This window comes from Bos taurus, chromosome 7, assembly GCF_002263795.3.
Source record: "Bos taurus isolate L1 Dominette 01449 registration number 42190680 breed Hereford chromosome 7, ARS-UCD2.0, whole genome shotgun sequence".
NCBI classification, from domain to species: Eukaryota; Metazoa; Chordata; class Mammalia; order Artiodactyla; family Bovidae; genus Bos; species Bos taurus.
Genome location: NC_037334.1, coordinates 8097049 through 8114877, shown reverse-complemented (window position 1 = coordinate 8114877; position 17829 = coordinate 8097049). Strand labels below are relative to the sequence as shown.

At 42.3% G+C, this 17829-nt stretch overlaps 1 protein-coding gene across 2 annotated transcripts; it reads left to right on the top strand.

Moving 5' to 3' along the window:
* The first annotated feature begins 690 nt into the window (after positions 1 to 690).
* Positions 691 to 15984, top strand: CASP14 (caspase 14). 2 transcript variants are annotated; one of them, XM_010806579.3, is made up of 7 exons: positions 691 to 1183; positions 11781 to 11850; positions 13315 to 13464; positions 13567 to 13792; positions 13938 to 14054; positions 14275 to 14378; positions 15324 to 15984. In XM_010806579.3, exons 2-7 carry the CDS (start codon positions 11824 to 11826, stop codon positions 15426 to 15428), a joined length of 729 nt encoding a protein of 242 aa, XP_010804881.1. In that variant the 5' UTR covers positions 691 to 1183; positions 11781 to 11823; the 3' UTR covers positions 15429 to 15984. The 2 variants fall into 2 exon arrangements, with proteins under 2 accessions (XP_010804881.1, NP_001192772.1); NM_001205843.1 differs by lacking the exon at positions 691 to 1183 and having other exon boundaries at positions 11824 to 11850; positions 15324 to 15428.
* Positions 15985 to 17829: the final 1845 nt, after the last annotated feature.

Here is a 17829-nt window from a genome sequence, read left to right as displayed (position 1 = left end):
CCCCAGATTCCAGCTCATCCAGCTATCACGTCCATCATTCCCATCGTTACACCTCTTCCATCCCTTCCACATTTGATTATGCAGATAATGCCAACTTCATATGTTTACTATCTCCTGCAGTTCTCAGAAGCCCTAAGAGATCACTGTTCCTCCCATGAAGCAACTGAGTCTCAGAGGTGACACGACTGCCCAACAAATCATTGGCACAATTGGTATTAAAATTCAAGAGGATTTATTTATATTTTAAAATAAAACATTTAAATTTTAATATTTTATTGAAAATATTTTAATTAATTAAAATTGCTGTTTATTTTTAAATAGCTAAATAAAAGAATACACTGTACAACATGTGGTATATAGCCAATATTTTATAATAACTATAAATGGAAAGTAACCTTTAAAATCGTATTTAAAAATAATTTTTTAATTAAAAGTCAGTTGAATTGAATTTAAAAGTAAAATAAAATTAAAGCTGAAAAAGTATAGAGGAAGGAGGTCATGAGGAAGAGAAGAGAGAGACTGAATCAACTGTGAAATGTCCATCCAGGGAGCTGGACCAAACCCCCTGGGGCTGGTCCCTCTTGGATTTGAATACCAACTGTGCCAACTAGTGGTCGGACAGTCATTTCACCTCTGAGTCTCAGTTGCTTCATGGGAGCAACAGTGCTGATTTCCTAGGACTGTTGAGGACTGGAGGAGTTAATAAACATGTGAAGTTGGCATTATCTGCACAGTCAAATGTGGAAGGGATAGAAGAGCTGTAAGAATGAGAATGATGAGCTGGAATCTGGGAGGTGCTTGGTGGTTGGGATGGCATCAAAGCCCCTGGCTAATTTGGATGCTCTGCCTCAGCCTCCTTAGCCAGGGGGTGTCAGCAAAGCTTTGCCATCACTCGTTCCATGGGCGTTTGGTTCTGTTTCCTCACCGAGTTTGTGTCAAGGGTGTGTCCCTCCTGTCATAAGGTTTCTTGAGCAACAGAAAGCTTGCCAGCAATAAAGGCCCAGACAGCTGTGTTGCCCAGTTCATAGACGGGCCTCTCAAGAGACACCTGAGAAGATCCCAGGCTGGCAGCCCTTTCTCCAAGGTCAGCACGTGCAGCCTGACCCCTCCTCAGTGCCCTGACGTGTCGGCAGCTAGGAGTGTGGTGAGAGAGCCTGATTTTGGGAAGTTACTTCCAAAGTCAGTAAGTGATATTAAATGTCTGTGTCTGTCTGTCTGTCTGTCTGTGTCTGTCTCTGTCTCTCTGTGTATGTATGTGTGTGTGTGTCTGTCTCTGTCTCTCTGTATGTGTAGATGTGTGTCTGTCTGTTTCTCTCTGTCTCTCTGTGTGTATGTATGTGAGTGTGTGTTTGTCTGTCTACAGCTCTCTGTCTCTCTCCCCTCTCCCCCTTAGTCCCCTACTTCCTCCTCTCTCTTTTCCCTCTCCCTGTACGAATGGATGCTCAGTCCAGTTTGGGCAGAACAGAAGAAATGTCCATCCAGTTACACATCCATCATTCTTTCTTTCATTTGTTCATTTATTTGTTTACTCAACAAATTCTCCCTGACACCAGCTCTGTGCCCATTCCCACACTGGTGACCCTGATGGAGACAGAGACAAAGAAGTCAGGCTATCAGTTCTGAAAATGGAGCTGCTCGTTCAGTCACTAGAATAAGAATCAAAAGTTGTAACATAAGTATAGACTGGCAGAGCTGTGGGAGCCCAGAGGAAGGAGAGGCAATTTCCAATGGGTCAACAGGGATCCTAAAACCCACTTTACAGTGCCATTGCTATAAAGCATCTATTGTTTCTAGGTCCTTTTCAGACAGGAAAACTGTCTCAGAGAGGAGAGTGGGATGCTCAAGGTCACACAGCTGGGAAGGGGCCAAGGCAGGACTTATTTCTAGGTTAAGCTTCCTTCCGCTTTCTTTCTCAAAGTGTTGAATTCCTTTTTCCTCACAGCACTGGCTCCAGTTTCTATCATAGACTAGAGCTACCTTATGGCAGGGATCATGTCTGTCTTATACAGTGTATTCCCAGTGCCCAGCACATAATAGACACCCAGAAAATATTTGCTGGATAGATAGACATATGGGTGATTGGATGGAGAAGTAGATGGATGGATAGATGAGTGGATGAACGAATGAATGGGCAGGTGTTGGATGGACTGATGAATGGATGGATCCGTGGAGGGATGGATAAATGAATGAACAGATGGATGAATGGCTGGTTGGTTGGATGGGATGGACAGATGTGTGAGTGGATGGATAAATGGTGGGGGAAGTCATAGCAGACCTGATGCTCCCAAGATTGGCAGAGCAGGGTGTTAACTAGTAAAAAGCACTCAAGATTGAGGACAAAATGTAACAAAAAGTAAAGAAATGGGAAAATGCCAAGACTATGGAAAAAGTCATTCTATCCAGAAAAAGAATCAGAGATGAGAATGAAGAACTTGGACAGATGTTCAGGCTCAAGGCAGAGGGAGGAAGCTGAATTGATCTATTCAGATTTGAGACCTTCCAGGACAGTTTCAAAATTGTATTCCCCACTTTGATGACAGTCTCATTTTATATTTTCTTCCAGTTTTATTGAGATACAATTGACATACAACACTGAATAAGTTTAGGGTGTACAGCATAATGATTTGATTTACATACACCATGAAATGATTATCATGATAAGTTTACTGAACATCCATCATCTCACATAGATACAAAAGTAAAGAAAAAGGAAAATATTTTTCTTGTGATGAGAACTCAGATTTACTGTCTTAACTTTCTGGTTTTTTTCAAATTTTATTTTATTTTTAAACTTTACAATATTGTATTAGTTTTGCCAAATATTGAAATGAATCCACCACAGGTATACCTGCGTTCCCCATCCTGAACCCTCCACCCTCCTCCCTCCCCTCCCCTCCCTCTGGGTCGTCCCAGTGCACCAGCCCCAAGCATCCAGTACCGTGCATCGAACCTGGACTGGTGACTCATTTCATACATGATATTATACATGTTTCAATGCTATTTTCCCAAATCTCCCCACCCTCTCCCTCTCCCACAGAGTCCATAAGACTGATCTATACATCGGTGTCTCTTTTTCTGTCTCGTACACAGGGTTATTGTTTCCATCTTTCTAAATTCCATATATATGCGTTAGTATACTGTATTGGTGTTTTTCCTTCTGGATTACTTCACTCTGTATAATAGGTTCCAGTTTCATCCATCTCATTAGAACTGATTCAAATGTATTCTTTTTAATGGCTGAGTAATACTCCATTGTGTATATGTACCACAGCTTTCTTATCCATTCATCTGCTGATGGGCATCTAGGTTGCTTCCATGTCCTGGCTATTATAAACAGTGCTGCGATGAACATTGGGGTACACGTGTCTCTTTCCCTTCTGGTTTCCTCAGTGTGTATGCCCAGCAGTGGGATTGCTGGATCATAAGGCAGTTCTATTTCCAGTTTTTTAAGGAATCTCCACACTGTTCTCCACAGTGGCTGTACTAGTTTGCATTCCCACCAACAGTGCAAGAGAGTTCCCTTCTCTCCACACCCTCTCCAGCATTTATTGCTTGTAGACTTATGGATTGCAGCCATTCTGACTGGCGTGAAATGGTACCTCATAGTGGTTTTGATTTGCATTTCTCTGATAATGAGTGATGTTGAGCATCTTTTCATGTGTTTGTTAGCCATCTGTATGTCTTCTTTGGAGAAATGTCTATTTAGTTCTTTGGCCCATTTTTTGATTAGGTCATTTATTTTTCTGGACTTGAGCTGTAGGAGTTGCTTGTATATTTTTGAGATTAGTTGTTTGTCAGTTGCTTCATTGCTATTATTTTCTCCCATTCTGAAGGCTGCCTTTTCACCTTGCTAATAGTTTCCTTTGTTGTGCAGAAGCTTTTAAGTTTAATTAGGTCCCATTTGTTTATTTTTGCTTTTACTTCCAATATTCTGGGAGGTGGGTCATAGAAGATCCTGCTGTGATGTATGTCGGAGAGTGTTTTGCCTATGTTCTCCTCTAGGAGTTTTATAGTTTCTGGTCTTACATTTAGATCTTTAATCCATTTTGAGTTTATTTTTGTGTATGATGTTAGAAAGTGGTCTAGTTTCATTCTTTTACAAGTGGTTGACCAGTTTTCCCAGCACCACTTGTTAAAGAGGTTGTCTTTAATCCATTGTATATTCTTGCCTCCTTTGTCAGAGATAAGGTGTCCATATGTGCGTGGATTTATCTCTGGGCTTTCTATTTTGTTCCATTGATCAATATTTCTGTCTTTGTGCCAGTACCATACTGTCTTGATAACTGTGGCTTTGTAGTAGAGCCTGAAGTCAGGCAGGTTGATTCCTCCAGTTCCATTCTTCTTTCTCAAGATAGCTTTGGCTATTCGAGGTTTTTTGTCTTTCCATACAAATTGTGAAATTATTTGTTCTAGCTCTGTGAAGAATACTGTTGGTAGCTTGATAGGGATTGCATTGAATCTATAAATTGCTTTGGGTAGTATACTCATTTTCACTATATTGATTCTTCCAATCCATGAACATGGTATATTTCTCCATCTATTAGTGTCCTCTTTGATTTCTTTCACCAGTGTTTTATAGTTTTCTATATATAGGTCTTTGGTTTCTTTAGGTAGATATATTCCTAAGTATTTTATTCTTTCCATTTCAATGGTGAATGGAATTGTTTCCTTAATTTCTCTTTCAGTTTTCTCATTATTAGTGTATAGGAATGCAAGGGATTTCTGTGTGTTGATTTTATATCCTGCAACTTTACTATAGTCATTGATTAGTTCTAGTAATTTTCTGGTGGAGTCTTTAGGGTTTTCTATGTAAAGGATCATGTCATCTGCAAACAGTGAGAGTTTTACTTCTTCTTTTCCAATTTGGATTCCTTTTATTTCTTTTTCTGCTCTGATTGCTATGGCCAAAACTTCCAAAACTATGTTGAATAGTAATGGTGAAAGTGGGCACCCTTGTCTTGTTCCTGACTTTAGAGGAAATGCTTTCAATTTTTCACCATTGAGGATAATGTTTGCTGTGGGTTTGTCATATATAGCTTTTATTATGTTGAGGTATGTTCCTTCTATTCCTGCTTTCTGGAGAGTTCTTATCATAAATAGATGTTGAATTTTGTCAAAGGCTTTCTCTGCATCTATTGAGATAATCATATGGTTTTTGTTTTTCAATTTGTTAATGTGGTGTATAACATTGATTGATTTGTGGATATTGAAGAATCCTTGCATCCCTGGGATAAAGCCCACTTGGTCATGGTGTATGATCTTTTTAATGTGTTGTTGGATTCTGATTGCTAGAATTTTGTTAAGGATTTTTGCATCTATGTTCATCAGTGATATTGGCCTGTAGTTTTCTTTTTTTGTGGGATCTTTGTCAGGTTTTGGTATTAGGGTGATGGTGGCCTCATAGAATGAGTTTGGAAGTTTACCTTCCTCTGCAATTTTCTGGAAGAGTTTGAGCAGGATAGGTGTTAGCTCTTCTCTAAATTTTTGGTAGAATTCAGCTGTGAAGCCGTCTGGACCTGGGCTTTTGTTTGCTGGAAGATTTTTGATTACAGTTTCAATTTCCGTGCTTGTGATGGGTCTGTTAAGATTTTCTATTTCTTCCTTGTCCAGTTTTGGAAAGTTGTACTTTTGTAAGAATTTGTCCATTTCTTCCACGTTGTCCATTTTATTGGCATATAATTGTTGATAGTAGTCTCTTATGATCCTTTGTATTTCTGTGTTGTCTGTTGTGATCTCTCCATTTTCATTTCTAATTTTATTGATTTGATTTTTCTTCCTTTGTTTCTTGATGAGTCTGGCTAATGGTTTGTCAATTTTATTTATCCTTTCAAAGAACCAGCTTTTGGCTTTGTTGATTTTTGCTATGGTCTCTTTTGTTTCTTTTGCATTTATTTCTGCCCTAATTTTTAAGATTTCTTTCCTTCTACTAACCCTGAGGTTCTTCGTTTCTTCCTTTTCTAGTTGCTTTAGGTGTAGGGTTAGGTTATTTATTTGACTTTTTTCTTGTTTCTTGAGGTATGCCTGTATTGCTATGAACTTTCCCCTTAGGACTGCTTTTAAAGTGTCCCACAGGTTTTGAGTTGTTGTGTTTTCATTTTCATTAGTTTCTATATAAATTTTGATTTCATTTTTTATTTCTTCTGTGATTTGTTGGTTATTCAGCAGGGTGTTGTTCAGCCTCCATATGTTGGAATTTTTAATAGTTTTTCTCCTGTAATTGAGATCTAATCTTACTGCATTGTGGTCAGAAAAGATGCTTGGAATGATTTCTATTTTTTTGAATTTACCAAGGCTAGATTTATGGCCCAGGATGTGATCTATCCTGGAGAAGATTCCATGTGCGCTTGAGAAAAAGGTGAAATTCACTGTTTGGGGATGAAATGTCCTATAGATATCAATTAGGTCTAACTGGTCTATTGCATCATTTAACGTTTGTGTTTCCTTGTTAATTTTCTGTTTAGTTGATCTATCCATAGGCGTGAGTGGGGTATTAAAGTCTCCCACTATTATTGTGTTATTGTTAATTTCTCCTTTCATACTTGTTAGCATTTGTCTTACATATTGCGGCGCTCCCGTGTTGGGTGCATATATATTTATAATTGTTATATCTTCTTCTTGGATTGATCCTTTGATCATTATGTAGTGACCATCTTTGTCTCTTTTTACAGCCTTTGTTTTAAAGTCTATTTTATCTGATATGAGTATTGCTACTCCTGCTTTCTTTTGGTCCCTATTTGCATGGAAAATCTTTTTCCAGCCCTTCACTTTCAGTCTGTATGTGTCCCCTGTTTTGAGGTGGGTCTCTTGTAGACAACATATGTAGGGGTCTTGTTTTTGTATCCATTCAGCCAGTCTTGGTCTTTTGGTTGGGGCATTCAACTCATTTACATTTAAGGTAATTACTGATAAGTATGATCCCGTTGCCATTTACTTTATTGTTTTGGGTTCGAGTTTATACACTGTTTTTGTGTTTTCTGTCTAGAGAAAATCCTTTAGTATTTGTTGGAGAGCTGGTTTGGTGGTGCGGAATTCTCTCAGCTTTTGCTTGTCTGAGAAGCTTTTGATTTCTCCTTCATATTTGAATGAGATCCTTGCTGGGTAGAATAATCTGGGCTGTAGGTTATTTTCTTTCATCACTTTAAGTATGTCTTGCCATTCCCTCCTGGCTTGAAGAGTTTCTATTGAAAGATCAGCTGTTATCCTAATGGGAATTCCCTTGTGTGTTATTTGTTGTTTTTCCCTTGCTGCTTTTAATATTTGTTCTTTGTGTTTGATCTTTGTTAATTTGATTAATATGTGTCTTGGGGTGTTTCACCTTGGGTTTATCCTGTTTGGGACTCTCTGGGTTTCTTGGACTTGGGTGATTATTTCCTTCCCCATTTTAGGGAAGTTTTCAACTATTATCTCTTCAAGTATTTTCTCATGGTCTTTCTTTTTGTCTTCTTCTTCTGGAACCCCTATGATTCGAATGTTGTAGTGTTTAATATTGTCCTGGAGGTCTCTGAGATTGTCCTCATTTCTTTTAATTCGTTTTTCTTTTTTCCTCTCTGATTCATTTATTTCTACCATTCTATCTTCTAATTCACTAATCGTATCTTCTGCCTCTGTTATTCTACTATTTGTTGCCTCCAGAGTGTTTTTAATTTCAGTTATTGCATTATTCATTTTATATTGACTCTCTTTTATTTCTTCTAGGTCCTTGTTAAACCTTTCTTGCATCTTCTCAATCTTTGTCTCCAAGCTATTTATCTGTGATTCCATTTTGATTTCAAGATTTTGGATCAATTTCACTATCATTATTCGGAATTCTTTATCAGGTAGATTCCCTATCTCTTCCTCTTTTGTTTGGTTTGGTGGGCATTTATCCTGTTCCTTTATCTGCTGGGTATTCCTCTGTCTCTTCATCTTGTTTAAATTGCTGAGTTTGGGGTGTCCTTTCTGTATTCTGGCAGTTTGTGGAGTTCTATTTATTGTGGCATTTCCTCGCTCTGTGTGGGTTTATACAGGTGGCTTGTCAAGGTTTCTTGGTTAGGGAAGCTTGTGTCGGTGTTCTGGTGAGTGGAGCTGTATTTCTTCTCTCTGGAGTGCAATAAAATGTCCAGTAATGAGTTATGGGATGTCTATGGTTTTGGGGTGACTTTGGGCTGCCTTTATCTTGGAGCTCAGGGCTGTGTTCCTTGCTGCTGGAGAATTTGCTTGGTATGTCTTGCCCTGAAACTTGTTTCACCCAGAGAGGTTTACAGCGTTATATGGAGAAGAGTGAGGAGAGAGTTAGAGGTGACCTGAATGAGATGAGGTGGAATCAATAGAGGAGAGAGTGGGCTATTCAGTAATCTCTTCCTTATGTGCACTCCACAACTGGACCACTCAGAATTGTTCACAGAGTTATACAGAGAAGAGAAGAAGGAAGAAGGTGGCAGAGGTGGCCAGGAGGATAAATGGGGGGAATGAAAAGGAGGGAGACAGATCCAGCCAGTAATCAGTTCCCTAAGTGTTCTCCACCGTCTGGAACACACAGAAATTCACAGAGTTGGGTAGAGTAGAGAGGGGTTAGGGAGGAGACACAGGCGACCTAGTGGAGAAAAAGGAGAGTCCAAAGGGAGAGAGAGCAGTTAAGCCAGTAATCTCGCTCCCTAGTGAAAAATGGGTACTGAAGATTGGGTTCTTAAGGTACAAAATTGGTAACAAATACATAAAAACAAAAATTTAAAATCTAGAGTAGAATTTGGAATTTCAAAAATACGATGTTAAAGAAAAGAAGGAAAAGAAAGAGAGAAAAAACGAACAAACAAAAACAAACAAGGTCGCAAAAATTATAAAGAAAATATAGGTACAAAATTGATAACTAATACCAAATAGCAAAAGTTAAAAATCTAGAGCAGGGTTTGGAATTTCAAAAATACAATGTTAAAAAAAAAAAAGAAAAAGAAAGAGAGAGAAAAAAAAAACAAACAAGAACAAACAAGGTCGCATAAATTAAAAAAAAAAAAAAGAGTACAGGTACAAAATTGATAACAAATACCAAAAAGCATAAATTAAAAATCTAGAATAGAGTTTGGAATTTCAGATATACAATGTTATTTAAAAGAAGAAGGAAAGAAACAAAGAAAAATAAAAAAGAAAAAAGGGTCACAGAAATTATATAAAAACAAAAACAAAAAAAAAACTACAGGTACAAAATTGATAACAAATACTAAAAAGCTAAAATTAAAAATCTAGAGTAGAGTTTGGAATTTCAAAAATACAATGTTAAAGAAAAGAAGGAAAAAGAAAAAAAAAGGTCAAAAAATTATTTTAAAAAATTATATATATATATGAAGTTTGCTTTAAAAAAATAGGGTCTTTTTTTTTTTTTTTTTTTGCAAAGTAATCGGTTATAAAAGTGGAAATTAAAGGAATAATAGAGGACTTAATTTTTTTTTTTTTAATAGGCTCACTTGTTCAGTCGCACTGAGGGGAGGTAACGAGGGATGCTGCAAACAAATAACACTGGCGTGCGCTCGCAGTGCCTCAGCCACACTGGGTCTGCCCCCTGTTCACGTCGCGTGTAGCCTCTCTGCCCACACTGCTCAGGCTCTAGGTTGCTCCACCGTGAACCATCCGCGGCCGGCTCTGGGCTGCCTGTACTTCCCAGGTCCAAGCCGCTCAGGTTCAGGCACTCGGGTAGTCCTCAGAGGCGCAGACTCGGTTGGGCCTGCGTTTTGTGCCCTTCCCAGATCCGAGCAGCTCAGGTGATGAGGTGTTTGGCGGGCGCCAATGCTGCGACTTATCGCCTCCCCGCCGCTCGGTTATCTAGTTGTGCACCGGCACACCTTCTCAGGCAGATGTTGACCGTCCAGACCCCCAAGAAGTTTTAGTTAGCAAAGAAGCCTGCTTACAGTTTCATAGATAATGTCTCTCTGGGGCTGCGATTGTCCCCTTCCGGCTCTGGCTGCCTATCACTGGAGGGGGATGGTCTGCCGCGGGCTATCTCTGTTCAGTTCTTTGTTCCCTGCGCGGGCCTGGCGGTGTCATAGGTTAGGGCTGGCTTTTCGCGTGGTAGATATCCCACAGTCTGGTTTGCTAGCCCAAATTATTTCGCTCAGATAGTGCTCGGGGTATTCAGGTCAGATCCTTGCGATGCAGCCCGCGCTGCGCCTCCCTGCCCAGCCCCCACTTGCTAATGGCGTATGCAGGCGTCTGCGCTGCTTCTCCACTGGGGGAGTTACCGTAGGGCTCGCAATGTGTGGGTTTTAATTATTTATTTTTCCTCCCTGTTATGTTGCCCTCTGTGCTTCCAAGGCTTGGCACAGATTCGGCAGTGAGAAGGTTTCCTGGTGTTTGGAAACTTCTCTCTTTTTAAGACTCCCTTCCCGGGACGGAACTCCGTCCCTCCCTCTTTTGTCCCTTTTTTTTGTCTTTTATATTTTTCCCTACCTCCTTTCGAAGAGTTGGGTTGCTTTTCTGGGTGCCTGATGTCCTCTGCCGGCATTCAGAAGTTGTTTTGTGGAATTTACTCGGCGTTTAAATGTTCTTTTGATGAATTTGTGGGGGAGAAAGTGTTCTCCCCGTCCTACTCCTCCGCCATCTTAGCTCCTCCCCTCCTGTCTTAACTTTCATGTATAGCATACAGCAATGTTGATTATATTACCATCTTGTACACTACATCCCTAATACTTATTTATGTTATAACTAGAAGTTGTACGTTTTGACTTCCCTCATCCAATTCCCCTCCCCCCTCCACCTCTGATAACCACAAATCTAATCTCTTTTTTATTAATTTCTTTGTTTCTGAGTATAATTGTCCTAACACACTGTTAGTTCCTGTTACACAGCACAGTGGTTTGATATTTCTGTACATCTCAAACTGATTGCCACAATGTCTAATCACAATGTGTCAGCATACAACGGTATCAATAGATATTGACTAAATTCCCCACACTGTACATTTCTTACCCATGACTCTTTTACTTGGTAACTAGGAGTTTGTACCTCTTAATCTTCTTTACCTATTCCTCTCATGACCCCCATCCTCCTCCCCTCTGGAAATACATCTGTTTGTTTTCTGTATCTATAGCTCTGTTTATGTTTTGTTATGTTTCTTCATTTGCTTTGGGTTTTTTTTTTTTTTTTCCTTTTTGATTCCACATATAAGTGGAATCATACAGCATTTGTCTTCCTCTGTCCCATTTTATTCACTTAGCATAATGCCCTCTAGGTCCATCCATGTTGTCGCAAATGACAAGATCTCATTCTTTTTATGGCTGAATAATATTCCATCGTTTATATAAGTATCTTCTTCATCCATTCATCTACCATGAGCATGTAGGTTGTTTCCATATCTTGGCATTTGTTAAAAAATGTTGCAGTGAACATTGTCGTTATTGTTCAGTTGCTCAGTTATTCCAACTCTGCAAGCCCATGGACTGTAGCCCACCAGGCTCCTCTGTGGGATTTCCCAGGCAAGAATACTGGAGTGGGTTGTCATTTCCTTCTCCAGGGGATCTTCCCTACTCAGGGATCAAACCTGTGTCTCTTACATCTGCTGTAATGGCAGGCAGGTTCTTTACCATTGAGCCACCTGGGAAGCAATGAACGAGAATCACCAGAGTATCGCACTAGACAGGACACACTTCATGAAATGTCATCTCTTGCCCCAAGTCTGAACATGAACCAAGTCCCCACCACTGGTATCCTGTTCAGTCTCAAAAACCCAAATAGACAAGCTAGTCTGTCCCCTGAGCCTCTCTGTCTTCATTTGGAGACCTTTAACCTATCTTCTCTTGTCCGTTTTCCCTTAGGATCAGCCAAGGGTGGTGAGATTTGGACTCAGAATCAAAAGAGATGAGCAGTCCTCAGCCTTTGGAAGAGGTGGGCTGGGTGCAGGCTAGGGGAGAGGGGTGGGAGCATCTGGGGAGAGGGGAAGAGAGGAACTCAATGTTTGAAACACTAGAGGGGGTGAAAAGTCATGACGTGGATTCAGAACTCAGGTGCTTTGTGATCATTCAGTTGGAGAAAAAGACTCAGCAATGGAACTGAAGTTGTGGCAACTGGGAAAAGAAGGGGGCACCCTGGCTACCTTTGTCTCGATGATAAAATTCTTATAATTATGGTACTCAGTATTCTACTTCTCTTTTTTTAATAACTATTTACATATTTTTGGTTAAACTGGGTTTTAATGGGGGCACAAAGGATCCTCATTGCAGCTAGAGGGCTTCTCTCTAGATGTGGCACATGGGTTTATTGCCCCATGGCATGTGGAATCTTAGTTCCCGGACCAGGAATCAAACCCGTGTCTCCTGCATTGGAAGGCAGATTCTTAACCACTGAACCACCAGGGAAGTCTCACCCTGCTTTTCTTCTAAAAGAAGAAATTTTGGCCCCAATATTCTTCTTCCTCTGATAGGACAAGATAGAATCTCAGAATTAGCTTCTTAAAGTCTGAGACCTCTGCAAGTGAGAAGGTAATGTTCAGAATACTCTTGGGAATGATGGAGAGAGAGACAAAGCTATCAAATGTGACAACTGGAGGAGACTCTCAAAATCTGCCCCCCTCACACATATTCATTGTCTCTATTTGGGAGTGTGTCAATCACTCAGTCATGCCTGACTCTTTTCAACCCCGTGGACTGTAGCTTACCAGATTCCTCTGTCCATGGAATTCTCCAGGCAAGAATACTGGAGTGGGTTGCCATTCCTTTCTCCAGGAGATCTTCCTGACCCAGGGATTGAACCCAAATCTCCCATATTGCAGGCGGATTCTTTACCATCTGAACTACCAGGGAAGCCCCTATATCTGGAAACTGAGATTCAAATAGGAGCAGTGACTTACTCAAGTTCACACTGGACTTCAGGTTGAATTGCCAGATTTGGCAAATAAAAATAAAAGATATGCCCAGTCAGATTTTAATTTCACGTCAACAACAAATAACCTTTCAGTGTAAATATACTCCATGCAATATTGAGGACATACTTACTTCAAAGTGTTAATCGCTCAGTCGTGTCCAACTCTTTGCGGCCCCATAGACTGTAGCCCACTAGGCTCCTCTGTCCATGGGATTTTCCAGGCAAGAATACTGGAGTGGGTCGCCATTCCCTTCTCCAGGGGATCTTCCCAACCCTGAGATCAAACCTGGGTCTCCCACATTGCAGGCAGATTCACCATCTGAGGCCTTTATTCTTTAAAACGGGTTTTTTTTTTTATCTGAATCTTGAGTATACCTTAGCATTCTGTATTTTACTCAGCAACCCTACCCCCAGGCATCTTTGTACCACATGGGCTTTCTCCTCCCCTTGCAATACCCTTTTGATAATTTCTGTCGTCTCTTGGCCCAGGAGACATACGACATGTCGGGTGCCCGCCTGGCCCTGACACTGTGCGTCACCAAAGCCCGTGAAGGTTCCGAGGCAGATCTGGATGCGCTGGAGCGCATGTTCCAGCAGCTGGGCTTTGAGAGCACCATGAAGAGAGACCCTACCGCCCAGGTATTGCGCTGCCAGCTCCAGCCCAGCAGGGGAGGGGTGGGGGCTGAAGGAGAAGGTGGATTCCAGAGTCACCCCTGAGTTCGGCCCTTCCTCTCTCTCCAGCAATTCCAGGAAGAGTTGGAAAAGTTCCAACAGGCCATCGACGCCCGAGAAGACTTTGTCAGCTGTGCCTTTGTGGTTCTCATGGCACACGGATTAGAAGGGCGCCTCAAAGGGAAGGATGAGAAGATGGTCGAGCTGGAGGACCTCTTCCAGGCTCTGAACAACAAGAACTGCCGGGCCCTGAGAGCCAAGCCTAAGGTGTACATCGTGCAGGCTTGTCGAGGAGGTGGGGCCAAGAGCCAAGGACACAGAGCCCCTCCCTCCCAGATCCAAAACCCCTGATAAGCCTTGGGTTTCCCATCTGTCTTATGACCTTCTTTTTTTTCTCCTTCTTTCTCTCTGATTTTGCCTTTTCCTTCTTGATGTTTCAGAACAAAGGGACCCTGGTGAACCAGTCACTGGAGGGCATCTTGTGATGATCACAGAAAACACTCCTGAAACCATCCCAACGTACACAGACACCCTCCATGTCTTCTCCACCATAGAGGGTATGAGCTTCCAGCTGACCCAGTGAGGCCTGCTTCTCCACCTCGCCTGCCACTCCTGACCCCTCCAGGACCCACCATTGTCCAAGGCATTTTGTAGCATATGTGCATGCAGATGTATGTGCATGCATGCATGTGCACACGTGCATGTGCACACACACACACACACACAGTCACCCACCCCCACTGAGCTCCCCTGAGCCCACTTCTCTGGAATTCCCAGGGTACATTGCCTACAGACACGACCAGGAGGGCTCCTACTTCATCCAGACTCTGGTTGATGTGTTCATCAATAAGAAAGGACCCATCCTCGAGCTTCTGACAGAGGTGAGTTGGGAGAAGGTACCTTGGAACCCCCACCCAGCCTGATCAGGGAGCATGCAGAACGGGATGTATGTGCATGCCCAGTCACTCGGTCATGTCCGACTCTTTGTGACTCCACAGACTATAGGCTGCCAGGCTCTTCTATCCATGGGATTTCCCAGGCAAGAATACTGGAGTGGGTTACCATTTCCTTCTCCAGGGGATCTTCCTGACCCAAGGATCAAGCCCACATCCTTTGCGCCTCCAGCATTGGCAGGCACATTCTTTACTAACTGCACCCCCTGGAAGCATAGCAGGCTGAGCCTCCTCCAAACCTTTCTGCGTGTTTCCCCTCCCTTGCGTCCTGCTGCAAGGCCAACCTGGGTCCCAGCACAGAAACTAGAACACCCATCTCCCAGAAGTGACTTTCCCTAAAGCAGGGAATTCCAAAGCTTACAGTATGTGAGATAATTTAGATGAAATACGGATAAATTTCTGTAAACAAGCCCCTTAGGTTTAACTCATATTTGGACATTCTGATGGGTATGTGTTATTTTGGCAGATTAGAAAAAAACATATAACGAGAATGTGCAGCCAGTGATTCCACAGAAATTATGGTGTGAAAGTGTTAGTTGCTCAGTCATACCCAACTCCTTGCTACCTCTTAGACTTTAGCCCCCCAGGCTCCTCTGTCTGTGGAGTTCTCCAGGCAAGAATACTGGAGTGGGTGGCCATTTCTTTCTCCAGGGGATCTTCCTGACACAGGGATGGAACCTGGCTCTCCTGCAATGAAGGCAAATTCTTTACCTTCTGAGCCAACAGGAAAGCCTGCTTATAGTGTAGGATGAGACAGTAAAGGTCTCTCACTTTAAGACAAGGAGACTCACCTGCCCTAACTTCCTCCCAATAAGCCCATCACCTGACTCCCCCAAAAGCCCAGCCCCAAGCTGATCATTCCTGTTGCTGCAGGTGACCCGGCGGATGGCAGAAGCAGAGATGGTTCAAGAAGGGGAAGCAAAGAAAGTGAACCCTGAAATCCAAAGCACTCTTCGGAAACAACTTTATCTGCAGTAGTAGAAAGGGTGGGGGTGCAGCTCTCTTTCAGATGCCCTCTCTGCCCCCACAGAGATTTAAAAGCAGCTCTCACCACTTCTCCAAAATCTTCTCTTCCCAAAGCTAAATGGTGCCCAGTTCTTCACCTTTCATGAAGGTCCTCCTTCAATCTATCCCCATCCTTCTTAGGGCAAACCAGCTAAAACTGAGCACAAGGCATGGTGATAACATTAACATCACCTCCCTCAGGCTGGACTCTCCACCTCTATTAATACACCTAAAAAGACACTCACTTATCCCACTCTCTATTCCTATGCTCTGGTGAAGCCCTCTTCTTTCTGCCATGAATCATTCCCATACAAATGTAACCAGATAACACTGAAGATTTTCCACTGATAAACCATGCCCATTCATCACCTCCCATCCCAATCAAAACTTCACTGGCTCTGGAATTTCACGTGGAGTTATAACCTCCTCCTCCTGGCAATTGCATCCATTCCCATCTCCCAGAGATTTCCTCTCAACCTCTGGAAATTCAGTAAAGCAAGAGTTGTTCTCTCTCCAAGACCCCTCTTCTTTGGCCAGCAAGCAGGTGCCTTGACGCCATCCACCTCATGGGTTCTCTCTGGTTAATGGAGCTGCTTCCTCCTTTTCTGAAGCCCTTCCTCCTAACTCATGCCACGCCATCCAGTGCTCTGAATTCTGACATCTGTCTGAGACAGTCCATCCATTTACCCGTTCTCAGAGTTTCGACTCTCTTTTAAAAAAAAAAAAATTGCTTTTAATTGGAGGATAATTGCTTTACAATGTTGTGTTGTTTCTGCCGTACAACAATGTGAATCAGCCAGAAATATAATATATCCCCTCCCCCTTGAACCTCTCTCCCACCCCACCCCCATCCCACCCGTCCAGGTTGTCACAGAGCACTAGATTGATTTCCTTGTGTCACACAGCAACTTCCCACTAGTCAACTTCCAACCACTCTAAACCATAGCGTGTTGGAGCTATGGAAAAACCCCTAGTGTTACCCTGTTACTTTTCAGAGAAGGTTATAGAGAACTAGAGAGGCTAAATCTCTTCTCAAATACCACACAGTAAGCCAGTGGTAGGGTCAAGGTCTGGCTTCCAGGCTAGCCCCACTTCCACTACCTGCTAAGTCTTCCATTAGTGAGTGTGTGATTAGTCGCTCAGTCTGATCTGACTCTTTTTGACCCCATGGACTGTAATCCATCAGGCTCCTCTGTCCATAGCACTCTCCAGGCAAGAATACTGAAGAGGGTTGCCATGCCCTCCTCCAGGGGATCTTCCCAACTTTGGGATCTAACTCAAGTCTCTTGCATCTCCTGCATTGGCAGACAGGTTCTTTACTGGGCAAGTTTACCTCCATGGGATTCTGACACAGGGCTGGAAGCTGGATCAGAGGCTCCCAAGTCTATGACAACTTTCCATCTATCTACAGCCCTGACCTTTCCCACCATGATAACCTGTGGTCATATCTGCCATCACTGAAAACTCATGGCTAAAGAAGAATCATTTCTTCCTGGTCCATCCTCCAAGTGTTCCCTGGAAACGTCAACCTCAAACCTCTGCAGTCATCTATGATACCCATCTTCCTTCATCCTTCATATGTCACCAGCCACCATACCCAGCCCAGCTTGACTGTGAAACATTCTCTTCTTTTCCTTGTCACTCTCTAGTTCCATCCTCTCATGTCTGTATCTTTGCACCAGTTTCCTTCCTTGTCTCTATGCCCTCCCATCTCACTCCTCCTCTGACCTCCATATCATCTACAATTCTTGATCTCCCCAGAGCACTAAAGAAGACACAATGGTGCCTCATTACACAGAGATCAAGGTTCAAATCCACACCCTGATTTCTCACACCTGTACAATCCCAATCCTACCAGCAATCATCTAAACTCATCTCCCACCTCCCCAACCATGCTTCAGCAAGACTAATGTCTTACTCATCCCTGCATCTAAGCCTTTGCTCTTACCATTTCTCCAAGCATGAGTACCCTCTCTCTCTTGTTCACCCACTTTCCACTATCTCCCACCCCTGCCTATTCCAGAAAGCCATTCCTAATATTCTTTCCAGTTGATTCTGCTCTCTCACCCAGGAGGAAACACAGATTACAATTTCTCCAGGGTGGGGAACAAGTCTTTCCTCAACATAATGGATGTTCAGTAAATAGTTGTCAAACTTTAAGAATCTGTTGGGTCTCCATTCCTACCCTGCAAATAGGTTCATCAGTACTATTTTTCTAGACTCCATACAATATGCATTAATGGGTGATATTTGTTTTTCTCTTTCTGGCTTATTTCACTTATAACAGGCTCTAGGTTCATCCACTTCATTGCAACTGGCTCATATTCATTCCTTTTATGGTTGAGTAATATTCCGTATATGTACCACAACTTCA

Coding starts and splice junctions, on each gene's coding strand:
- CASP14 (XM_010806579.3), top strand. CDS start 11,824: ATGAGCAGTCCTCAGCCTTTGGAAGAG. Junction 13,793..13,937: donor CGTGCAGGCTTGTCGAGGAG/GTGGGGCCAAGA, acceptor TTGATGTTTCAG/AACAAAGGGACCCTGGTGAA. Junction 14,055..14,274: donor TGTCTTCTCCACCATAGAGG/GTATGAGCTTCC, acceptor TGGAATTCCCAG/GGTACATTGCCTACAGACAC.